The sequence below is a fragment of the Perca flavescens genome, chromosome 5, assembly GCF_004354835.1.
Source record: "Perca flavescens isolate YP-PL-M2 chromosome 5, PFLA_1.0, whole genome shotgun sequence".
NCBI classification, from domain to species: Eukaryota; Metazoa; Chordata; class Actinopteri; order Perciformes; family Percidae; genus Perca; species Perca flavescens.
Window position 1 is genome coordinate 29138698 of NC_041335.1, and position 26296 is coordinate 29164993.

At 44.8% G+C, this 26296-nt stretch overlaps 1 protein-coding gene across 1 annotated transcript in view; it reads left to right on the forward strand.

Annotated features, from left to right (window-relative positions):
* Window positions 1-26296, forward strand: part of znrf3 (zinc and ring finger 3) — a 75081-nt gene that overhangs the window by 21163 nt on the left and 27622 nt on the right. Inside the window, exon 2 of the mRNA XM_028578046.1 lies at window positions 21111-21233. Coding sequence (XP_028433847.1) covers window positions 21111-21233 — 123 coding nt within the window. The remainder of the gene's footprint in view (window positions 1-21110; window positions 21234-26296) is intronic.

Below are 26296 nucleotides of genomic sequence, written 5' to 3' on the forward strand. Positions count from 1 at the left end.
AATAACTTGTTTTCATGGTGGTTGCATTTGACATGTTTTTTAAATAAAATTTCCTCAGAGGCGACTTCTTATGAAATCCTGAAAATGACACACTAAAGCGACCATTGCCCTAGTTTGTGCGGTGTGTTCCACACCGTCGGCCTTCGTCTGACTTTTTGGCCAACCAGTGTTGGCCGCGGTCGGCCGTCGGCTGAACAGCCAAGCTTGAAAACGGTAACGACTGTCGCCCACACACAGAAGGCTCTTCACATCTGATCATTCCAATACACATAAGAGCTGTCAAACTGGCCAAAAATTACATTCGAAAAGTTCCTTCTAAAAAACACATAGGTTTGAACAATTGGAATAACTATTTTTGCACAATATGTCCATATTATGGCAAACATACATGACTACTTGTGTAGGTGTATTTATTTCAACAATAAGATCTACATATCTACCTGTACGTTAATAAACTAATATCCTATACCGTGAAATTTAATATAAAGTATAAATAGTCCTCCCTCTCTCTGTACAGTCTGCTCCGCTAACCAATTAGCCCCCTAGCAAGCAAGCTAGCATACTAGCCAGCCGGCCAGCCTCGAAATTAGTAAAATGTAACAACTTGTGTTTTATTCCCACAGTCTTGTCACATCGTAGGAAAGCACATTGCTATCGCCAGATGAGTGACAATTTTGTACGGCAAATTTTCTGTAACTAGAGTAGGATAAAGGAATGTTTGGTGGTCGCCACCGTTTCCTTCCGTCGGCTTGGTGTGTCAGGGCCTTTAAGCATATCCCCTCCCACAGTGGAATGTATGAAATCCACAGACCCTGTCCTCAGGCGGTGGTGTGGCTTGACAGGGTTGGAGATGAGGGGGATTGAATGGCTGGGTGACATGGATCCACACCCAGACCTTCGCTCTATGTGGCCCTGAGGTGACTAGTAAAAGAATACACACACATGCAAGATAACTCTGGGCATTATGTTCCCTTTTTTTTCACCCAAACTACAAAATTCCACATGAATCTATCTGAAACAATGTCCCTATTTCTCTGGATAATCACATATCAAGCTGTTAACTACTTGAATAGGGGACGGTTTTTTCTTCGAAAGCAAGTAGTTCGGACCATTTAAAGCTAGAGGTGTGACGAGACTTCTCGTCGAGGTAAAATATTGTCTCGCGATATCGGTTACAGGTGCAGAGCAGCAGCCAGTCTGACATGGTTGGTCTTACTACGGATTTCCACTGAATGCAGAACGTCTGCGGACCGGCTCCGCTGCGTGTCTGCTGCGTGCTCTGCCGTCCGTCGATACCCACCAGGTCCGGATTTGTTGCGGCACGGCTGCGGCCACGACTGACAGCTGTAGTCGCGAGGACCCACGAGATCTCGCGAATTCACGTAGAATAGAACCACAAAACCAACAACGGTTTGTTTCCATCCAGGGGAGTAGAGGGGAAACGACTCTGTGCTGTGTTTTAAAAAAGAAAATTAGCCGCATGTTTATTTTGTTTCTGTGCTTGACTTCCTGTCCCGCACTATCTGCCCTGTGGTGAATTGCTGCGGAGCTCTCCGGCGTCCGGCAAAAATAGAAGCTCTGCATATCTGCTCCGGAGGGCTGCAGATCGCTGAACGCAGCCATTGTGCAGTCAGTGGAAATACACACGTTGACTTTAATGGAAACCTAATGACTCCGCCGCCGTTCCGGAACGGATCCGCAGCCTTTACGCAGCCGGTGGAAGTGGGGGTTATAATACATCTGGCTTTGAAGATGAGTCTGGCTTGGACCTCTAAATTAGCATAGAAGATCACTTGCCCCAAAGTTGACTCTGAGGTCACTTTTGCAGAGCGGTAGCAAAGTTGCAATTGTAAAAAAGCTGCCTGTAAAACCCAGTGCTAGAAAGGTTAGAGGGTTCTATCTATCTATCTATCTATCTATCTATCTATCTATCTATCTATCTATCTATCTATCTATCTATCTATCTATCTATCTATCTATCTATCTATCGATATTTAACAAAGAGAAATGTTCTCCCCTCGTCTTAAAATGAACATAAATCAATACAAGAGCAGCCCACTTCCTTGTTTACTGCTGCAATGAAACGCTTGGTTACGTTGTAACCTTGGTTCTCTGAGTAAAGACTTTTTTTCAGTCATATTTCTTAATTGAAATTTTCTTTAAAATAGTGTTAAAATCTCGTCTCGTCGCGTTCTTGTGAACCTACCTCATGTCACGCCTCGTCTCGTGAGCCGAGTGTCTCGTCACACCCCTATTTAAAGCCCTTGAGGTTTGATGAGACTCTGATTTGAACAAATGTGGGTATTTTAGGAACTTTGAACCGGATCTAAACTGGAATAGTTTTATCTGAAGCCAAACTTAGACAAGAAAACACACACACACACACACACACACACACACACACACACACACACACACACACACACACACACACACACGTATTCTTTGACCCCGCCTTACCTGCTAACACCTGCCACCTCTAGTCCTTCCTTCAAATCATTTTCCAGCACTTTGGCCAGGCCTGAACTTGGCCCAGCACCTTTCTGCCTTTTATCTCCACTGATGGAGCAAGCCATTGAAGCAACCTCAATGCTACCCCCACCCCAACCTTTCTCTAGGTCTCTGTACTGCGCGCCTGCACAATGTGTGTGTGTGTGTGTGTGTGTGTGTGTGTGTGTGTGTGTGTGTGTGTGTGTGTGTGTGTGTGTGTGTGTGTGTGTGTGTGTGTGTGTGTGTGTGTGTGTGTGTGTGTGTGTGTGTGTCTTTTCAAGCAGTCAGAAAGAGGTGTGGCTGGATCGTTGGGGTTGAAACACAGAGCTGGATATCCGGGAGGGGATGTCGAGCATCAAAAACAAAAAAAGAAAGAAAATATCCCGAAATGCAGTTGGGTGAACATCCAGTCACTGAACTTATAATTATAATTTTGTTGCATACGCTGCTAATGGTGATCAGAAGTTTAAGATTACAGTTTGTAGGAACCTGTTTAAACATTCAACGGTTTACATCACTTCTCTTTAGGACTGTAGGTCTTTGGATGAATTCTGCATCCCTGGTGTAATGTGTGGTGTAATCTATCGCACAGTTGTGACGAAAAGAGAGCTGAGCCAGAAGGCAAAGCTCTCGATCTACCGGTCAGTTTTCGTTCCTACCCTCACCTATGGTCATGAAGGCTGGGTCATGACCGAAAGAACGAGATCCAGGGTACAAGCGGCCGAAATGGGTTTCCTCAGGAGGGTGGCTGGCGTCTCCCTTAGAGATAGGGTGAGAAGCTCAGTCATCCGTGAGGAGCTCGGAGTAGAGCCGCTGCTCCTTCGCGTCGAAAGGAGCCAGTTGAGGTGGTTCGGGCATCTGGTAAGGATGCCCCCTGGGCGCCTCCCTAGGGAGGTGTTCCAGGCACGTCCAGCTGGGAGGAGGCCTCGGGGAAGACCCAGGACTAGGTGGAGGGATTATATCTCCAACCTGGCCTGGGAACGCCTCGGGATCCCCCAGTCGGAGCTGGTTAATGTGGCTCGGGAAAGGGAAGTTTGGGGTCCCCTGCTGGAGCTGCTCCCCCCGCGACCCGATACCGGATAAGCGGACGAAGATGGATGGATGGATGGATGGTGTAATGTTTTGTTCCCAACTGCAGAGATGAGGTGTTCTGCCATTTCTACAGCTCTGAATCTGTGACTGGCTTCTTCTCCATAGCAACAGAGGCTGATGGCTGATTTATCAGTTTTCTAAGGTTGTAGTTATCAAAAACCCATAATATGAACCTATAGTATCAGTTAAAGTATCTAGGTGGCCCTTGTGTTTCTGTGTTGTGGAAGATTATGGATTTAAACTTTTGAAATGGGAATGTAGAACTTGGAGAAATAACGACACCTCCCATTTTGCAACTCAGGGAACAGACGTTTTGCATGTGTTAAATGATGTGAGAGCACACTTCATCATGTGATTGCTTTCTCTCATTTACCCCTCCGTCCTCCCCTAAATACACACATGCACATTCCCACTTGTACACACACCTCTTCTCAAGTCCCAAGCTTCTATACCCTGAGCCCAGCTGCTCTGCCAGGATAGGCCCGTTTCATTCCCCTTTGTCCATGTCACTGACCTCAAAGCGCACTGGGAGCGCACCTCTGCGGGGCCTGGCCTGTAGCCGGACGCTTGATGTGGACATTTTTGGAGCAGCGGGTCCCCCTCACCCGGGCAACCAGGCCCCTTTTGAGCCCTTACCCCTCACTGTTTGCCCAGCCACTCTTTCCTCCTCGGCCCACTCTTCTTCTTTCTCGCCGTGGGACTGGAAGAAAGCTTGAGAGACAGCATGTTGTTTTGTGCTCACTGCTTGGTTGTGCTGCTGGTGGCCGGCTTCCTATGGTGCACCAAAGCTTCCATTCACTTTCTCTCCCTGTCTTTCTTTGACCTCCTCCAGGGAACGAACCCCTGTTTGATCACATTAGGGGAGAAAGAGAGCGAGAGCTCAGTGGTGCTTTTGACTATTCCCACTAGCTTTTGACAGTCTATGTGCTGCTGATCAGTTTGCCCACCACCAGCAAGTGGCCTCTTTTGAATTTCTCCTTTTTCTTTGATGTTTTTTTTAGGCCAACCATTGTGAAGCTTTTGATTAGAATGTGTGGGTAGAGCTTAGTAGGACTGCTGCATCATTTCTTGTTTCACACTTTTCTCGTGATTTTGCGCTCCCTTCTGTAAAAAAACAAAACAAAAAAGCTTGTGTTGACCAGTTTTTAAAAAAAATGACAACTTCTGCAATGATATATGTAGAAAATCATGCACTTAATTGAAAGGGAGACACAGCATGCGGATGTACCACTTTGACAGCCTCTTTGTGGTGATCAAAGCATAGGCAGTCCGATATTTTGGCCACTCGGAAAGCAAAATTCCCATCACTGCACAGTTGGTGAGAATTGTAGAAGTTTTCTTCAAAAGCTGAATCGCAGCGTGGGTGTTGAGAAATTACTCACTTTGATATTGTACTTTTCTCATCACTACTCTGAATCATTCTGATCCGTATTGATCTGCTAGGTTTGAGCATGGCCACTTTACATTCATTGGTGGCCATACTTACAAAGAAGCAGATTTCGCAAAAGGCTAAAAGAAAAAGGCCTCTGGAATCTTGTTTTATTTATGCCAAATATGCCTGGCCACAATTAACCAACCACAACCATTCTGAATGTCAATTTAGGTCATTTTCTACCCTCACAAAAGCCCCGGACTTGGAGCCCATGAAGCAGAAAAAAGCTGATGTAATGGGTTTAAGAAAATCTCCAAGGGGAGTCAAACCTCACCCACACACACCCAACTACCCCTCTCCCCTCCTTCTCTGTCCAAAATCCCACTCCTTATCCACCCTTTAAACTCCTCTGAAGCAGTCACCACCTATGGTCACCTGCCAAATATGGCCACTTTGATCCACAAAAAACGTTTTCAGGAAGAGTTTAAGCTTCAAGATAACTGTTTGTGATGGTAACCCAAAAAAAGGGAAAGGTTTATGATTCACTGATTTAGTGTTTGGGGCGGGGGAAAAATGGAGCAGGAGATGAAGGCAAAGGGACGAGGGAGAAAAAGAAAGAAGGGAGGGAGGGAGGGATGGGGGGTAGGGTAAAGAAAAGAAATACCAGCCTTGGCACACACACACAGACTCTCTGTGCAGCGTAAAGCACAAAAGAAACCTGTAACGCCTCCAGATTCCTTCTAGTTGAGTATCAAAGACATGCTTTGCTTTAGAACAAGAGGCTAGTGGGTAAGATTGGACTGAGTGAGCCAGTGAACCCAGCACTAGCTCGGTTGGGTGCTGCGAGTTAATCTCTCAGATAGGATCCCCCCCCCCCACACACACTTCTTCTTCTCCACCTCCTCTCTCTCTCTTTGGGGATATCGGTATTACCGTGCAGCTTTGAATAGAGAGACTTGTCTAACCTGATCGCTCGTCAGAATAAGCACAGGGAGAGGCTCCGATAACACATGCAGAGATGGTTGCTGCTTTCAAGTTCAGAAGTGGGATAAACCTGCCCACTGGTCCATCCTGATGCCTTAAGCATAGCTTGTGTCTCAGACCTCCCAGAATAAAAAAAAAAAAAAAAAAAAAGAATTAATATAAAGTAGGGATGGACCGAACCCAGAGTTTTGGGATTCGGCTGAATACTGAACCCACCGGTTAAGGTTCTGCCGAACACCGAACCGAATCCTACTCCCATCCTCAGTCCATTAAGACAGTAAATACATTAATGAAGTAAACAACATCTGGATTACACAAGTTTTTAGCTGTGACTGTCCTTCCTTTGCCTTACCTGAAGTTGCTGCATTTCGGCTGCTGTCTGTAGATTCCTTCATGCACAACTCGTATTCTTTCGGATGTTTCATACGCAAATGTCTTAACAGCGGCGATGTTGTGTATTGTTTAGGGCCCTTGCCACCACGAGAAAAATCGGCATTGCAAATTGAACAAGTAGCTCGACTTGAATCGCCTTCTTTTGACTGAAAGTACTGCCAAACAACTTTTTCTGCTCACGAGTTCCATTTTCACTTTCTCACAGCCTACTGCATTGAACGGTCCACCTACGTAAACACCTTCCCGTAATCCAAGGCGGCGTCATTACATCGACTAGCACTACATAGCGCAAGCGTAGAGTCAAAGAGCATAGAAGTAACTAGAGGCGAAACTCAATAGAACGTTGTGTTGCGTTCAGTCCAAGATGGCGGAGCTGCTGCTCGGTCATGGGTGCGTTTGTTGCAGTGGAACGTCCTATTGAGTTTCGCCTCTTGTTACTTCTCTTTGGTAGAGTTTGGTTCGGTGGAAGAAAATTCTACGGTTTGGCAGAACACAAACTCCGTCAAAAAACCCAAAATACGAATATAAAGGTGCTATAAATTAAAAATGTAATTACTTACATGAGAACTATCTAATTGAAATGAGTAGTAGTAGTTAGTTTTTGTTAAAGACTTGTGTTGACTGTAGTTATTCAGTTTACTGTTTACCTAGACAAGTCTTAAAGTTTTCTTAGGCTTATTTGAAAATGATTGTCTCTGTATTAGGGCAGCAGCTAATGTTAATTACAGATGAATCTTTCTAATCGTTCAGTTGTTTCCCGAAGCCCAATGGGATGTCGTCGTTTGGCCTTTTTTATTTAGTAAATTTCTTTAATAGTTCATCAGCATAGCTGTCAATTACATTTTCTGTCGATCCATTAATCAACTAATTGTTTTTAGAAGTAGCATATGTCTAAAGTAAAGCCTGACTGATAAAGACCAATGCTGATATTGATTACTTAAAAAATAAATCTGATAAGTGTATATTTGTGACATTTTTGATAAGGATGCCTTAAATTTAGTTCATGAATAACTTTAACCAAGATATGTACTGAGTGGGAGATTTTAAAGCTGAAAAATGTCAGTGCTCTTTGGTGAACAAACTATGACACTTTCTAAGTTACCTCAAACTATAGCTTGGGCTTCTCTGTAATGAAATTTCTTGTTACTTCTTCGCCATCAAATATACTACCAAGTCTTCCATGCAAAGATCCATGCCGATGTACCAGTTGGGCTGTAATAGACCTTTGCAATCACTTTCTGTATATGCACTGTGTTGGTATGAAAATCTTGCATGCTTCTTATCCTTAAAGCTACAACAAAGACAAAAGCAGTTTGGAGAACATCCAAATAGCTTCCAGTGCTCCTCTTCTTGCCATCCAAGATCTTCCCTTCAGCAATATAAGTAGGCAGCCGAATGATAATTCCCTTCTCTCCATCTAACCACCATTTGTTCCATCACGATCCACGTTTTTACATTGCATTATCCCTGGAAAGGGCTGTAGCTTTGCTTAGTCACATTCTCAGTGCCTATGGAATATCCTATCATTACTCCTGTTACCTGTTACCCCCCACCCTCCCTCCCCCCCTCCAGGTTGTCATGAAAGGTGATCATGCAGCCATTCACAGAACCAAGAGGGAAAGCGAAAAAAAGGGAGAGAGGCAGAGCGAAAAAGCAAAAAAAAAAAACACAAGCGAGCCAAGAAAAGACTTGAGAAAGTGTCAGAGGCTGATTCTACGTGCGGCTGTTTTCAGAAGGAAAATCAATCTCTCAAACCCATCCCCCCCCTTCGCCACATATTCTTCTGTGTTTTCTTTAAAGGTCGGTAAATATGAAAAAAAACTCATGAGGTTAATTGCTGCTGATACTAAACACATTCCACATGTGGCTTAATGGTACCCCCACTCTTCATCTCTTTCCCCGGAGTGCAGCGTGACCTTATCCATCGGAACCGGAAGTGATGTAGGTGAGCACTTCCTCTGGTGTATTTGGAGCCCCAGTAAGTGTTTCCTAAAGAAAACAAGTCAGAGGCGGCCGAAATCTGAAACCAGCGCTAATGCTGGCTGCCTCTCCACCTCGCTTCCCTCCCTCCCTCCCTCCCTAAACCCTGTGGCCAGCGGAGGTAAGGAAAGAGGGGAGGGGTCTCCATCAATTTCAGTGTGTGAATGTGTGCATATACTGTAAGTCCTGTTCACATTCCTGCAATCCTTAGCAAACCGATTGTGTGCAGCGTAAGCCACCGTTCTGGTTAGCCTAGCCTGGTCTATCGGTGCCCCGACTGACACCGGCACGCATTGGTCAAAAGGGCTTGTTTGTGCAGTTGTTGTGTGGAAGTTAAGTGCGGGTGAGGACAATATGAACCTGACCTTTTGCAGAAAGCCCCGTCTGTCTCCTCTGAGGAGGGGCGGGATTACAGCACTCATCTCCCGCTGTAACTGTCACACACACACAAATACACACACATATCTGCGTGAGAGTCCACAGCAGGAGAGTCCACTGTCCCCTTTGATTTCATACTGCGGCTCTTCCACTTTGATATGCCAGGGCCGCTGTGCATATTTGGCAAGCGATTCTGGTCATCTGAAGTGTGTGCCATTCCCTTAATCTAATATCTCAAAGCATCAGGGTTTAGGTGGTGCGGGTCAGCTGCGTCCTTGGACATGTTTGATCTCCACAGGCCACCTCTGCCACCACTCCCATATACAGTAAATCCAAAATACTAAAATGTCACCTGAAGACTGGCCACATGGAGATCCTGTTTTGTTTCAGGTGAAAGGTCACGGAGTTGAAGGAAGAGCTGGACCATTGTTTGTATTATCAGTATTATCATCCACTGACTTGAGAAATCCTATGATATGATCCTCTTTATCCAAATGTATGATGCTGAGCAAAGTACTTACGGACGTTTTTGTTTTACACATGTGAATACTTTTGTCTAGTGTAAAGTCTGATTTAGGCTTCTGCATTAAGTCCAGTGTAGATACGTACTTTTGTGTTGTGTGACTATAAACTGCGTATCTTTTGGGTTTTGGTCAGGACATTTGAAGACGTCCGAGTGGGCTTTAGGAAATTGGGATAGACATTTTCCAAAATGATCTGACATTATAGACTAAACAGTCAATCAATTAATCAAGAAAATAATAATGAATATTTGCAGCCCTGAAGTGCTTAGTAAAGAAAGCTTCTTCAGCTTGTTGTTAAGACGCCTTAAGTGTTCTGTGGATGAGGAACTGCACATCAGTGAATGAAGCTGCTGTAGGGTCCAGCTGAAAACCTGCAACAGTTTGAGCCTTAACGGTTGAGACAGATTGAAGAAGAGGTGTGAGAGACTAAGGAAAAACACCTGGGAATATATATCCTCCTCTTCTTCCCATCTCCCCAAACTCTGGGGTCTGGAGGGCTGGAGCGAGACGAGGGAGGGGAGAATGGGCAACATGGGCCTATGCTCTAATCCCATTCCACCGGGCCGAGCAGCAGCAGCAGCGTCCGCAGCAGCTTGCGCCACATTCCACAACTCCGGGGGCTCTTTGGACGGGGAGGGCGGCTGAACAGCATTCCTCCATGGCCGGGGATCCATCAAAGACGCCGCGCAACATCAAAGGCCACTCAGAGCCTAGGTGTTGATGACTGCAATCCTCCCCTCGGTCCACTTTTAGCAACCTCAACCCCTCAGCCCTCTAACACACGCACACATACAGAGCGGGCTGACTGCGCCAGGTATGTGCACCCCCCCCCACCCACCCACCCACCCACCTTCTTTCCCGGGCTCACCAGCCGCTCTGCTGCAGCATTAATCATAGCTCATTAAGTAGTGACTTTTGTTTTATGGCGAGGGTTGAAGAGGAGCGGGCCGAAGCAGGAGGGGATGCCACTGATATTTGGGCCGGTGCTGGCGGTGGACGTAATCTAGCAGCACAAACGCTGAGTGTGGTGTTGAAAGATGGCAGAAAGTTGCGGTTTGATGAAGTGTGTTGTGGTGAAATGAGTCAATTAATCGATTAGTCAATAGACGGACAAGGAAACAGCAATTTTGAAATTGATCAATTGTTTCAGGTCATTTCTCAAGCACAAATGCAAAACATTTGCCAGTTTCAGCTTCTCAAATACGGCGATTTGCTGCTTTTCTCAGTTTTATCTATTTGAAAAGTCACTATCTTTTTATTTATTTTTTTTGTGGGTGAGATAAAATGAGCATTTTGGCTCTGGGAACTTGTCTTGACATTTTACAGACGACTAATACTTTGCCTTGCTTTTTTTTTTTTTTACATTGTGTTTTGTAGGAAGTGAAGTTGAGTTGTCTTTTTCTAAATGAAATCTTGTGAGAAATATGTGTACTTCATCTTGCACATAGACGCTGTCATCTCTTCAGGGAAGGAGGGGGGAGCAGTTGTTTCCACTCCCTTTCCAAAATGGTGGCATCCAGCCCAATGTTGACCCCTGAACTTTGTCGGCCTGTCCTTTGTTCATTTCACTCTGGGTTTTAAAGACTGAAGAGCTGAAAGTGACACCAGGGAGACTTTAGAGTGTGCGTACACACGCACACACACGCCATTGACGGTTTCGGGATGCACTCGCAGAGTTAATAGAGTCACATACTCGGCGTCCTGCTCAGTGTTAAAGCTGTCAACCCCAGAGCCTTGTGCTACATATCCAGACATTTACATGATATTGGGTGTCCTCTGCCGGCGTCCCCTGCTCACACTGAAACCATGACACTTGTTTGCTTTGCCCGTTGCTATGAAGATGGCGTGAAGGTGATTTTCATGGAAGGTTAAGGAGAGGACATCGAGTAGTGGGTGGGGGGGCAAAGAGACAGATGATGATTGCACTTAGGGTTTGCATCACAAAGCTGGCTTTCTTTGGGGCCCTTGACTTAAGGAAACGTTCTCTTACCCACGTTAAGAGTAAAAGCTTCTGTCTTCAATCACTTGACCCACTTGATTAGTTTACTTGCTAGAAGTCTAGAATGAAGTTAGATTGTTTACATCCCAAAATTGTAATTCACGTTCTAGCATTGACAAATCTCCCCTTTTCCAGTGCTCAACATCGTGTTTATTCTTTATCACACTCCTCCTTTACGTTTGTTTAGACTGCCAAAACAAAAGATGGACGCCGGGCTAGCTTGGCTAATTGTTGCGGCTGTAAGCAGTCCAACAAAGTGCCGCCGCGAGGGACTAAACACTGAGAGATGCATAAACACACTGTGGCGCGCTCAAGATTGTATTGCAATGATTTATTCCTCCACACGTAAAATACAACTAGTACTGCAGTTACCAAATGCAGAGTGGCTTTGTGAGTTACAATAAGTGCGTTAGTGCGGCGGTCAACCGAAAGTGTTCACTCCCAGGCTCCCCCCCCTCTGTCAAAGCCCAAAACACCCAGATACACAGGTGAAGCAAACCCATAGAACGTTCCGCTCAAGCCGCGATGAACACGCCCACCACCTACAATATAAGTGCACAATATAATAATCAATACATAATATAAATGAGACCATAAACAACATACAGTATGTGGCTCCTACAGTAATGGTTCCTTTAGTCCCAGTGGAGAAGACAAAAGGGAGGAAGTCTTCATTATTTGAGAGGAGAAGCAGAGGGATCCCTTTACGGCGATAGTGTTACAGGAGGTGGAGTGTCGGCCCCACCTGTAGGGCCCTCCCAGCTGCTCCGCTGTACTACCAGCCCTCTTTGAAGTTATTTCTAGTGCTGGGAAAGAGGGGCAGAGAGCGACCGAGAGGGGCAAAGAGTGACTGGGAGAGTGAGAGGGGAGGTGTGTGTCGCTGTGTGTATGTTGTGAGTTAATGCATGCATTTAAATTTGTAAGTCTATTTGTGCAAGCTATACATAGAAGGCTGCAATTCAAAACGCTGGCTCCTTTCTTGCTTGTTGCACCCATAGAGTTAAAGAAATGGACCAACAGATCCCCTTGCTCTGGACGGAGACCAGTGAAGGCTATTAGAAGCACTTTTTTCGGTGATGGCTGAGCGTTACTGCGCAGCCTCCAACTGAGTTTGAAGACTTGTCATATGTGACGTGAGCAACCTGTCTGAAAGTTGGAGGTCTTCTGGTAGCTGTGCCAAGAGAAATCTCAATCATTCCCAATCTTGCAGACGGAGAGTGTAGGTATATGTAAGGAGATAACGTGGGCACAGGCTAATTATTGCTAACTAAAATGCTAGTTAACATTAGTAATTAAACTTAAACAGCTAATGTAAGTCGAAACTGCCTGGGAGCTTCCCCTGTACTATACGGTAATTCCTCTACTATGCGACAGTAAGTCGTGTGGTCGTAAAAACGATTGGGTCAACCTATTTTTACAAAAACGTCTGCTATGGAGCCTTAACGTGAGGTACAAGGTAATGGAGCCTTTTAAACATTGTCGTGTTTCTTTAGAAATAAACAATGGACAAATGGAGTCTTTAAACCCTTCAGATGTAAAGTTATTTGCTGTCAAAGTGACGTCAAAATGAATGGTAGTCAATAGAATGCTAACGGCGGGTGATGGCTTGTTGGCATCAAAATGCTGCCATAGGAGGTACGGGTTGTGGAGAGAGACTTACCCCCTTGGTTGCACCCCTGTGCAGTCTATTGAAAGCTCACAAAACATAGTTTTGTTTAGAGACTGCTTGACATATCGTGCTATGTCAGTAAATAAGTCAACCTCACAAAGTTATTTATAGGCTGGCAAACAAACCACCCAATAACTTGATTGGCAGTTTGTCAGTGCAGGAAATCAATAGAACTTAGAGAGCAGTGCAGCAAGTCCACTTAACGGCCACATCGATATGGTCTTGAGGTGTAAAGAGTTTTCTCTCTCAAAGATTTCTCTATAGAAATGAGAGAACCATTTCATATTTTCCACATTTTTTTCATAATTTCCACATTTCTTTCTTAATACAAAGTTACATTTTGCAAATTAGGTGGATTATTATACACATAGTATCTTATTTTGGCATGATAATTGACGTACTCGTAGTGACAAAACATTTCGGCTTTTATCTGTCCAGTTATGAAATGCAATTAACTGGAGTATGATGGAGAGGTAACAGTGAAGCAACAGGATGCACAAATCTATTTTTTATATATATATATATATAAGTTCAAGTTTAACCCTGACCTATCTGCAGCCAGGGACACTCACTGTAATTCCTCTGAGTGTCTGGTAAACACGTACATCCCAATCTGCACCAGGGGCTTAACCTTACAGCGCATGAACTAAAATGATTTGCTGTAGAGAGAAACTTGCCCTCCTCCCCTGCTTCATTGAGGGTATTTTAGGGTCATCTTTTGGATTAAGACTCAGTGTCAGACTTTCCTTCCTCTGTCCTTCTAACATTATGTCTGAGCTCCTCAGAGTTCAGACGGTTTGTCTGTGGGCCGGTGGGGAAGGTGTGATAATGAAATAGAAGAGAGTTGGAGGGATGAAAGCTAGAAGAGGCATTCCACATGAACAGATGGCAACAAGACTTCAGGAAAATTTGACCTTTGACTTCTGACTGTCAATCACCTGTGATCTGCCACATACTTCTTGCAAAACATGTACTTTCATCATAATAGGAGGCATGTAGTTATGAATGAGAATTGCACCTCATGGAGGTTTTTTGTGTGTTAAATTTCTTATTAAATTTAATAATAATTTAATAAATTTCTTATTTTTGTATCGCTGTAAGTCGGATCGGTTTCTGTGTGCAGCCATGCTGTTATTTGGAGCAAATTGCCATTCTTGTTAATGAGATTATCGCTGTGTCTGTGTGTACTGTGTGTACTTTTCTCACATACTTTAAATTAGGATGCCACTTCGCCCGCAAGAACTGTGACTCATAGAAGTGCCCATCGCCGCGTCTGTTTCACCCTCCATATGTTTACCAGAGGTCTGATGAGCGTGTGCTGGCAGAGAGTGTGTCCTTATTACCAAGAGTGCAGAAGAAGGTTGCGGGTTTAAGTGCCAGCAGGTTCGTAATTGGTTAAAGCTTCCATGTCTGCCCTGTGGGGCACAAGGGGGATTGGTGGGGTGGGGGTGGGGGGTGAAGTTGACTGTGTCCTGACCGCGCCACAGTTTGTTGTCTGGCTGGTTGGTGGAGAAGCTGGTGCTAACATGGTGTTGACATTTTTGCAGTTTGTGTGTTTTGGCCAAAAGCTTAATGCTTGTTTGCTGGATGTTACATAATGGAGCATCCATGTCATGTGCTGCTGGTTTGTGTAAAATGCTTTTGCAGAATTATTTAAGTAATTTAGGCTTATTTGTCTTGTGTTTTTATTGTTTAAGTAAAATCTTTGGTGCTAATGATATGTGCTGATGTAATATATTTTGGGCTTCACTTCACACAGCCACCACTAGCAAATGTAGGCTAGTTCTGAAATGACTGAAACAACTCAATTCGATCCACAGAAAATGAATCAACCATGTGATAATAGATCAATATTTTCAATAAATAACCCAAAACAATGTCACCAACTTTTGCTGGTTCCCGCTTGACAAAAGTGTGTATTTTACACAATACATCTAAAATCATGATTAATTGCACATTTTACCTCGATAACGCTAAATGAACCATAATTAATCACGTTGTTCCAAATCATCTTTTCTGAAGCCAAAATGTTTCCATCCTCCATTATGCTTTCCATGCAGCTGACTGGTCCGGGCGAAGTCACGTGACTACACATGCGGTAGAATGTTTGTAAGGAGAAAGTAGGCCTATCAACAGGAAGAAATTATTGTCATGGGAAAAATAAGTCTGTAACAACTTCAGAATTTCGATGTTTTATGCTCTATGCTTTATAAATTGAATAACTCAAATATTGTAATTTTACTATTTACCAACAAAAAAAAAAATTCGACAGATAGTGATAGATTAATTATAAATTAAAATAATCATTAGTTGTAGCCGATACAAGTGCAACAATTAACTTACATTTTTTTTTTATTTTAAGATTATTCTTTGGGGCATTTTAGGCCTTTATTTCCACAGGACAGATGAAGACCTGAAAGGAGAGAGAGAGAGAGAGGGGGAATGACATACAGCAAAGGGCCGCAGGTCTGAGTCGAACCTGCAGCCGCTGCGTCGAGGAGTAAACCTCTATATATGGGCACTAACCCGACCACACAACAATTAACTATATAATTAACACGTAAAGTCACTACTGTGTCATTTCAAGTGGTGAAGGACAGCTGCCGTTCCTTCACCTATATGAATATGTCAGATTATTATTATTTTACTTTGACTTTACTATCTATTAGCCATATTATCTCTAGGAGTACACTAGTGCTGATTGAAATGCAACAGATGACATTGCAAACACTGTTAACTGCCTATGTGTCAGTGCTAGTTAGTATACCGTACCGACATACTGATGAAGACCTTTTTATACTGCCAGATGGTGTGAAGGCCTGCAGATGTACCATAAGTATCTATGTTGTTTTAGTGTGTGGAGCTGTGTCTCTTTTCTTTGTGTGCTTTTTGAATGTCTAGTTCTTGAACATCCTCTTGCATACCTCTCATATGTCCTGTCCTGGCCTGAAGAAGCTCCTTTTTTTTTTTTTCTCTCTTCTTCTCCAAAAACAGCTCTGAGTGTTGTGAGAGTGTTATGAGCCTTTTGAAAGACACCACAGGTCCCAGGGGAGACTTGGTCAGTGGCCTGTGATCAGACATACCCACCCAGCCATCCCACCCAGCCATCCCCATCCCCACAGCCCATAACACAACTGCCCACCACCTCCGTTGGCAGGACTGGTGTGCTTTTCCAGGAAGTTGACAATTCTCTCCTCTGTAGAGAGGGAGCTCAGTGCTGGGGAAGGGGAAAGTGTTGGTGGATGCGGCGGCGGGGAGGGGTGATGGAGGAGGTCGGAGGGGTCGGCTGAATTAAAGGACCGGGGAGGTGGGCGGGAGGCTTCTTCACTGGGGTGAATGAGTTCGCGGTGAGCGGACGGTCAGTAGTGAGAGATGCCACTGAGTTACCCCTCGGGTCACCCATGATGTATTTTCAGGCTACACACTAACCGCCACACACGCCTGTGCTCAAACAGTGGGAGACGTAAACACACGCACGGCGCTGGGGAAGCAGGTGGGTGCGAGGGCTGGCGCCGTGCCCAGGTTTTTCTTCTTCTTCTAGATTTTGTGTGCATGTGAAATGGGTGCCAGCTCTTCTTGCAAAAAAATCATAAAAGGAACCTATGAACAACGGATCCGTCCGGGTTAATCATTTAGCCAGCTCCACAAAGAACGTCTTGTAAAAATTGTCTCCGGCTGGCACACGCTTCAGACAACAAGGCAGCTTTGATTGCTACGATAGAAACTCATCCCTCCGTGTGACCTAAATGCCATCGGAAGACGTGTTGGGACTAAGTTCTGGGTTGAAATATTGGTTTTTAGTTGATGTTTCAAGGACATTCATGCAAGGGTCTATATCTGCATAGATCGGATTAGCTCAGGGATCATTCTGCTCTCCAATCCGCCTACTCGCCTTTGATGTTTTGAGCTTCTGGTGTGTTGTAGCAAGGATGCCTTGTTGGAATGCACAGCGCATTAAGCACCATATTTCAGCAAGATTTTATACCCTATGAGCATAATTTTGTTCTCTGGTTCGCAAGGCTTTCCTGCCTGGTGGTGTTAAAAGCAAGAGAGGAGCATAATACTTTCAAATTTTTTTTTTTTTTGCTTTGTCAAAGGTGTTCAGAAGAATTTTTAAAGAGTTAAGTAAAACGCGGAAACAAACTTGCTGAAAATTAATTTTTATGTCGACCGTTACTACTTTTCAAGTGCAAGTGAGGATAGGATTTGTAGGGCGCACGCATATACACAGCTATGCAAACTCAAAAAGACAAGCTCTTTCATGCAAGGGCTATATAACCGGGGAGGGTGAGTGTTTTGGAGGGATGAGGGGGTAATGGTGGTCTGTAACCAGGGCCACCAATAATTCAGAGGCAAAGAGAGGAAAGGGGTGTGCGGCAAGGGGAGAGGAGGGGGCAGAAGAAGTGGTTGTATGATCAAAGGCTCAGTGAATTGTGTCACAGACAGACGGAGAAGAATGGCGTTGGATGGTGTGACTTGCATTTTGATTTCCTTTGAGAACAGGGGGAGGGAAGCTGGGGGTGGTGGGAGTTTTTAGAAGTAGGGCCCTGTTTTTGATCCCATTACCAACTGTTATCAGGTCACTTGTTGGTGAAGGAGACGACCATAAAGGACCGGCAGTGACTGAGTTTAAAAGGTTTTGTGATTATATGGTTTTTCTCTAAGCTAAAGCAAAACTTAATTTTAGTTTTTTTTTTTTTTTTTTCTGCCAAGTCAAGTTTTTAAAAAGTGTGTAAAAATGTGCTTTACAGTCACCTTTTGGTATTCATATGAAAGTGTATAAAAATATGTTAATAAAAAAAATCAATCAAAGTGCCATGTAAACCTGACATGCAAACAAATATAGTACTGACAAGATGGCATCATATCAAACAAGCATCCCATGTGAGATCTTTGTCTACAGGTGGTTTTTCTGAAAGGGGTGGGGGGTTGGCAGGGGGTGTGGCCAGCTTGAGTGACAGGTGGAGTTCAAATCCCCGCCAGGATTTCATTGAGAGTGTGGCCTCTGTAACGGGATATTCATGTGAAAGGCTGCCTCCCCCAGGGGCAGGACAGGCAGGGCAGAACAAGAGCTGCCCCCTTGTGGCACTTCACGGGCGCCAGATGCCCTTCACCCAGAACCCCGGGTACAGAGGAGCCAAGCAAAGTGGAGCAATGGGGTGTTTCCAGTGGGCTGAGCTTGTGTGATTTGGGGCCTAGCAGGGAAAGCTAGCAGTTGGAACACAAGAGAGGAAGGTCTGTGTGTGTGTGTGTGTGTGTGTGTGTGTGTGTGTGTGTGTGTGTGTGTGTGTGTGTGTGTGTGTGTGTGTGTGTGTGTGTGTGTGTGTGTGTGTGTGTGTGTGTGTGTGTGTGTGTGTGTGTGCTCCATACTCTTTTGTGTGTACGGCCAGTAGCTGTGACCCACTTCACCAGATCACCGTCTCTCATCCAAACCAAGCTCCCTTTTCCCCCTGCTCCCTATCCCCACAACATCTGACAAAAAAGAAAAATCCCTGTGGTGGAGATAATGGTGCAATGGCCAGCCTCTAAAATAACAACATGGTCCACAACAACAACACTGTCCCATTCTGAGTGCAAGAGCCCCCGCACAATGGCCCAGTGTTCAGGACACAGGGGCGCAGGCGGGGCTCCCCGCTGCCATCCAGGCTGTTAGACAAGCAGGAGAGAGAGGTCACAATCACAAAGCAAGCAGCGCTCCACTTCCTGGTCCTCCTTTTGGATTGACTGAGATGCAGAGACCGATTGGTCCCCTCTTTAGATCCCCTCCTACTATGACTCGCTGCTTCCTCCCCAACAGCATGCTCGTAGGGTATCTCACATGGAATTTAAAATGTTACCTCAGTCGACTGGGATGTGCGGTATGCGTCAGAATTGTTACGGTTTGCGGGAGGTGCAGGTCGAGATATGCAGGTTGAATGGAAACCTGACTAGGTAATGCTCTTTTATCTTTGTCTTTTTTTTTTTTTTCAATTTGGTGTCCTTCGAAGGTTGATCATTTATTTGGTATATTAGTATATCAGAGCGTGCTCTGATGTTATCATACCACATGTGTATGTCATGGATACCTGTACTGCCTCGCTGCTCCTGCCAGCCTCAGGCTAATATCTATCTTCCAAACAGTCATCCAGAGCACAGCGGCTTCCTGCTCACCTATGTTTACGATAGAAAAAGCAGCTTTGAGAAAATGCGAAGTGAATCTGTGAAATGCAGGCGGACAAGGTGACTGCATCCTGTGGGTTTGTGAAAAAAGCTGTTTTGTGTCAGAGTGGCCTTGCTTCATGTTGACCCCTTTTTGGTTTCCTTACTCGGTTGGAAGGATCGGAGAATGATCCATTTTGTGTCGAAGGCCACGGGCTGTGATTGAAAATTGAATCTTTCACGTTTGTCATGGTCCCTGTATGAGGATTCAAGTTAGCACTCTTTTCTTCAAAAGTGCAATTCAGAATCTAAAAGACAGTGTATGTGGGAAGTGCATGTCTCTTTACTATTAAAGATTTCATCCATAAGGCAGAAAAATGCTACACTGTGGCGCTCAATAACGGCACACGTTGTCCACATTCCTTCTCTATGACTCTTCCATAGTCCACCTGATTTGCATTTGACCCCCTTACTCATAGCTAAGTCCTCCCCAAAAACCCTTCAGGTCAGGGGCTTGACCCCTCTGCCTTGTGGCACTGAAGTGACAAGGCGCCTTCTGAATCTCTCTTCAATTGGCCTGTTGCACGACTAACCTGCTCCCAATGTGATGAAGTGGGGTTCAAAGGTCAGGGGTCAGCCGAGGGAGAAGGGTATCTCGGGTCATCAGCAGTGGCCCAAGGCTCGACGCCACAGTGCTGGCAAATTGGGGTGCAGTGGTCATTGGGTTAATAGGATAAGTGGCCTGCAGGTCAGTTTGGCCCAGTTCTAATGCTAATACAGGAGCTTTGCACTGTTGCCAGGGTGGGTGGGAATGGATCCAGGATTTTGGGACTCCACATGGTTACAGTTTTAATCCAACCTTAGTGGATCAGATCATTATTTCATCCTAGTGAATGGCCGACAGCTGTAGTTCTCTACTTGTTTTCATTTTGTTTTGGGTTTGTGTTTGTGTGTTTCATGCCTTTTTTATTGCACTGTTCAGTTCAAGTGATGGCCTGCAGTGATTGTCAGTGTTATCTGTTTACTTCCCTCATGATACGGACGCCTCATGGGACTGCATACTAGCTCATACGCAAGATTGATGATTAGATAACCGTCTCCAGCAGTCTCTTGATGACAAAATGGGAAATACAGATTTGGCTGTTTTTTAAATTCTCATTCTGTGTCAACTTAGCTTCTCTCAACCACCTTATTCCCAATCTTACCAAGACCGTCAAGACAACTCAAGTAACCCAGCTGAAGGGCTTTGAGATAGATACTTCTGTTTGGTTTGCAAGCTGCCACCGCTTTCTTTTTTAGCCCCAGTGAGTGAGTCAGTGTGTTTGTGATGGCTGCCATCCTGTAGCTTTAATCTTTTCTAGGTACTAGCGCTGTAGAGCTTTTTGGCAAAGAGAACTGGGCCAATTTAGTGGCCTTAAGTGTAATGAGAGGACAAAGCAAGATAGACACACACTAATCAGACTGTGTGTGTGTTGGTGGGGAACCATCAGCAATTTAATAAGACAACATAAAATGCATCCAGTCATTGTTCATGTATGCCCAAACACAATAGAAATGGCAGCAAAGTTAACCATTTGCAGCAGTAAGAGTAGAAGTAGACTTAACGGATCTTTCGAAAATCTGCCACGTCAGCAGATCCATGAAAGTACATAAATCCCAGTTTTGCTTAGCTGCGGCTATTCTTTGAGAGGTCTGGAACGCTGTACAGTATGTTTAGATCCTGCACGATTTTGCTGAACACAGCGAATACTTCAGACGTCTAATGCTCTTAAGCTCTTATGTTTCATTATGGAAAATAGGTGACAAGTGGATTATAAATTGTTGCACTCCCTCAAACGAGGGGGAGCAAATCTATAAGCTGCGGATGCCAGGACCCTCTAAGTTGATGCATGGTGTGGGGCAGCTTTTCACGTTCTCTTGAAACACTGCACATTGATTGTTTTTGTTGCTCTGCATTAAGAACTTGAGACCCAAAATGCTGTTTAAATGTCTTTTTCAAAACCTTTTAGCCAGTTTTTGTTGCATCAGCGATGCAACTTGGTAGGTTTTTAGATATAAATACTTATCTATCACCTTTTGTCTTCTTTCCAGATGCATCCTTTGGGACTATGTAATAATAATGATGAGGAGGACCTATATGAGTATGGCTGGGTTGGAGTGGTGAAGCTGGAGCAACCTGAGCTGGACCCCAGTTGTCTCACCGTGCTGGGAAAGGTAAAGAACTGGTTCTATTTGCTACGGATGTTCAGGAATTAATATTAGCAAAACTATACAATAACAATACAGAAAGAAAAACGGCTTAAAACATTTTACAGGGGTCAGAGAAAAACATGCACCCCACTATGCTACACTTGTCACTTTGCATTAGAGGGTGACATAGGAATCAATTGTCGCTCCCATCCCATCCCGAGCCCACGAAAATACTCCCGTCATATCCTGATCGCGTGACAACCCAAAAAAAAAATAAAAAAGATCCTGTCCTGCAAAATCCAGAGAGAAAGCCTCCCGAATCCCGTCCCGCTCCCTTTTCGTTCCCTATGTTGTCTAAAGTTATCAGACTCTGTTGCCCCCCCCGTAGCATGTTTGGTTAATCGCGGTCAAATCACTGAGGTTTCCTCGGAAATTTAGGCTACACTATACATGCTTTACCTGCAGGCCTAGGCGATTTCATTACGTAATGCCTAACGAAGGTCTTTGTTCTCACACTCAAAACACACATTTATCGATTTATGGTAGGTTAGAAGAATCGCTGTCTGCGGCTATCAGTAGCCAATCAACAAACATATTGTGAGCTGTAAGTGGTTCTCTTTTCTAAAACGAAATGCCTCGCAATCTATGGGCGCACTCATAGACGCACGCAGTCTATTTTGCATTCACACGAATAAGTATTCTCATCCGGGTTCCCCGGTCGGTGAGTTGGGTCGTGCATTGAAATAAAAACCATCTCAGCTTCGTTAAAAACCTACTGCAGTTAGGACTATGAAGAATTTCTTAAGTTGAGACAATATTTAGAATGTATAAGAATGCTGTGATTTAAGATGAAGGATACTTCTTCATTCGTAAGATGTTGGAAGATTTGCCATTTCCGTTTAAAAATACAGGGTCCATTTTTATTTTTATTTTTTTATTACATTTTTTTTATATAGCGCTTTATCATAGACACTCAAAGCGCATTTGGGGGGAGGGGGGGACTGCTCTCTAACACCACTAATGTGTAGCACCCACCTGGGTGATGCACGGCAGCCATACAACGCCAGACGCCAGAACGCTCACCACACATCAGCTAGTTAGGGAGGGGGAGGGGAACATATTTTTAGTGGTGGGGGAAACCGGAGAACCCGGAGAAAACCCACGCAGACATGGGGAGAACATGCAAACTCCACACAGAAAGGCCTGGATTTGAACCCAGAACCTAACCACTGGGCCACCGTTACAGCTCCAGACAGTTTTCCCATGAATACTCTGAATAATTGTATTACTATTTGGCTGTAAACACAAATCTTAAGGGTGCAGTTCAGCATACACAACAATGCTATCAGGTGTATTAAATGTTTGGGCATGAGATGTTTTGGCTCCATGAGCGACGAGCAGAAACATGCAGACAGCGTGGTGATTTGTGTAGACGGTTTGCTAACCTTTTGCTACACTGAAGTTAAAGTAAAATCTTTCCCTTGTACTTCATTAAACCCTTTTTAAGGATGTATCTTTGATCTTTTGTATTTACAGAGACAATTCACGGAAGGATGATTTATTTTTGTGTTGTTTCTTACTATAGAATGAGGGTGAACTGAATCCCTCCCTTGTCTCTCACCACCCCTCTGTTCCCATCCTCCCTCCCTCAGTGCTCCCAGGCCCCTCTGGAGTCTCGGAGTGGTATTTTATCATGCTTTAATTAAGTGTTCCTCTTAATGGAATGTACCAACATCCCCCGGAGGATTGGGGGGGTGGCTATAGTCTCATTTATCCGGTGCATGCCCGGTGACAGACAGAGAGCAGCCCATTCATAATTTAAGGAGCCCTTGTACCACATAGACCTGCTAGTGGTGCGCTTCCCTTGGTGATGGTTGCTGCTGCCTAGCTGATGCATACTTATGCTGAGACCTGAAAACTGACCTAATGTTCAGCACTCAAACGTCTCTTTCATCGTAGTGAAGGATACATCCTTGTCACAGGAGGCTTCACTTACTAATAAATGGTCTTCATAAAGGTCAGTGTTTTAAGGAGAAGTTTCCAGAGGGAAAGCAAGGAAATTATAACTGGTTTAACTTGTTGTTTACCATTTACCACTACTATAATTGTCATGGAAAATGATACTGTAGTACCGTAAGAGTGACATGGGTTCAGTCTATAATAGAAGAGCTATGTTATTTTTTTTTACCGGAACCAAACCCGCGGCCGCTACGTCGAGGACTGAGCCGCTGTATGTGGGCACACGCTCTACCAGGTGAGCTACCCAGGCACCCATGTTATTTTTAATAGTAGGTAGTGAACATTTAAAGGGGAACTCCACTAATTTTACACATCAAAGTTTGTTTACAGGTCTCGGGGAGTGCTAGTGCATATGTAGGCAAACATGGTATAAAGCCAGAGGAAGCCGTGTGAAGTCTGATAAAAGCTGGATTGCTTTGCGGGTAATGTAGCCACCAGGAAGAAGAATGCGAGAAAAAAAAAAAAAAAAGACAATATCTTTGGTTCTGCTGCATCAGTTTTGATTGATTTGTTTTTATAACTGTCCATGTTAAGTCTGACAATGTTATAGGAGTGCACAGCTAAATTGGTGGAGTACTCATTTAAGTAAGCATACTAATATGGTCCATGAACCTGATCACTAGTGTCTAGCTACAGCACCAGCACATACCTCTGATGGGATAGTAAGTAAGGAAAGCTGAGATCGAGAAGCAGGTTGTAAGTTTTGTTGAGTTGTTGTTGATGAGATTATTATTTATTGGACATTGACAAAGATTGCAGAGATGGGAGTGGACGGCTACATGGCATGTGCCTTAGCCAAAGGAGCCACGAGGACACCCAGGAACCAGAAAGCCACACCTTCTGCTCATTGGAACCAGCCAAAGCACAGCGATAATGACCTTTTTATAAATTCTGGGTTTACTGTTTTGCTAAGGGATGCTGTAGTGAGGATAGCAGGAACCTTGACCTTTTGGGCTCCAGCCAGCCTCCCTAACCTCTAGACCACTCTAGTTTCCTCTGTGTTCATTCAGCCAGGACTATAATTAGAGGAGGGAAAGCCCATTGTTGCATCTTGACAGACCCTCGCCTCGGGGCTTGAACAAAGCTGGGTGCTTTGCGTTGGCACCGCCGCTTTTGCCAGGCCAGACAGTGCAGTGTTTACCCCCTGCCAGTCTGCTTACTCTGCCCAGCCAGCCAGGCCACCATGCCCAGCCCCAGTCCGTATACTATGCCCACTCTTACACACTCACCCCGCCTGGTCTGGCCTCGTGTTCGTCAGCCCACGCCCCCCTCCCGCCCTTCCTGACTGTCCCCTGACTGAACCCAAGAGCCCACTCCACTTTGCTGCCACTTTGCCACCAGCAGTGTTGGGGTCTTGTCTGGTCAATTTAGATTCCATTCAATTACAGGATCCCAGTGAACGCACAAAACGGAATTGTAGGAGAGAAAATGCTGTTTACGCCAGTCCATGTCTAAATATAAAGTGTCTGGGAACACAAGGCCCCCGGCTGTGCGTAGGAGATGGTCAACGTGTAGCAACGGGCTAACACAGAAATTCTACACAAGACATTCCTTTTAATGCCATTGTCATCACTATTATATCAACAGTGGGATTTTAGCTAAAGTGAAATTAATATGCTTAGTGACTCAAGAATCTTAGACCGCCCTGTTGCAAAGAGAGATGCTCTGAAATCAGCAAATATTAGCAGTAGAGGAAGAGGAGGAAAAGAAGTCGGTCATGCCAGCCTTTTGAAGTCCGCGTGCAAACCTCACCAAAGTGCTTGTGTGTCACATATATGTACACAGTTTTTTCCTGCACTTCCTGTCTGGTTCCTGTAAGAGCTGCAGGGCTGTTAAACCCCTGACTTCTGTGTGCCACAGCAGTAGCCCCTCCCCCAACAGCAGGAATACCATGAGCAAATCGGTTCCTACTGTAGCTAACTGTGTTTGAGACACTCTTTGAAGGGGTTAGTCTGAGTAATGGTATCCTATGTGGATGACACTGCACGGTGCCCTGGTGCCAGTAGACCAGTATTTGCTTCTCTTTAGTTCCAGCTTGTCATGTCTCCCCTTTCTTATAGGTGTTTGTAAATGTTGTAAATCATGCTTACACCTCTGCACCCATGTATCCGTTTTCAAGTTGAACTATTTATTGCAGTCAATAACCTATTTTTGGTTGTCATTTCCTCCCTGCTGACTGACTTTCTCAGAACTGCTCCCCCCCCTCCCTTCTTCTCTACACTGTCTTTCACGAACATACGGTGCGAAATTTTGGCAGCTTCTCTGGAATATGAAATCATGCCGCTGGCTTTCATTGGTAGCCCAGGCTGGTCAGGGTCTTTGTCACTGTGCCAGTGAGATATCTCTTCTTTCAAGTACCGCGGTGTCAGTCCAATGGCCTCACGGGGCCTTAGCATGCCGGCTTTTCCCCTTTCATCCTCCTCTGGCTCTCATGACATCAGCCCCCAACCCAAGCAGCCGGGGGAGGAAAGGCAGAGTAGTGGAGTGGTGGCGGGTAGAGAGAGGAGTGGGAGTTAGGAGGACAGAGGGAAGGGAGCGAGGTCGGGGGTTTGGCTTCTCAAGGAGATGACGAAGGAGAATGTGTCTGGTTTGGTAAGTGGGTGGCTGGGATTTGTGTCTCGCTTGGTACAACATTTTTTTTTTTTTTTTTTTACACAAATAAGCAGAAAAATGCGACCCATCCTCCCACGCAGCCCTGCTGCTTGTGTAAAGCAAGCCTCTTGGCTGGCATAGCATGTAAAGCTCCCTGGTATGTGCTTGTTGTGTGTGGCCTGGCGCTGCCCTTGACCAGCTCGTCTCTGAACCACGATCAGTTCCACCTTAAACGCCAGCCAAAGACAACATTTCATCGCAGCGGAGCGCAACTGGCCCGAGACCGGTTGCTACAAAGCACTCAAAAATAACTAGAGCAACGAGAAAAAAAGGTTCAAGATCTTGAGATTGACATATCCTCCCAGAAATAAAAAGCGTGCTCCTTTTAAAGTTCTTAGCCAGATGCACACATCCATAAAAAGTCTTCGACACACATACAAACACAATCCTAAAACCGCAGTTGCCATGAAACAATG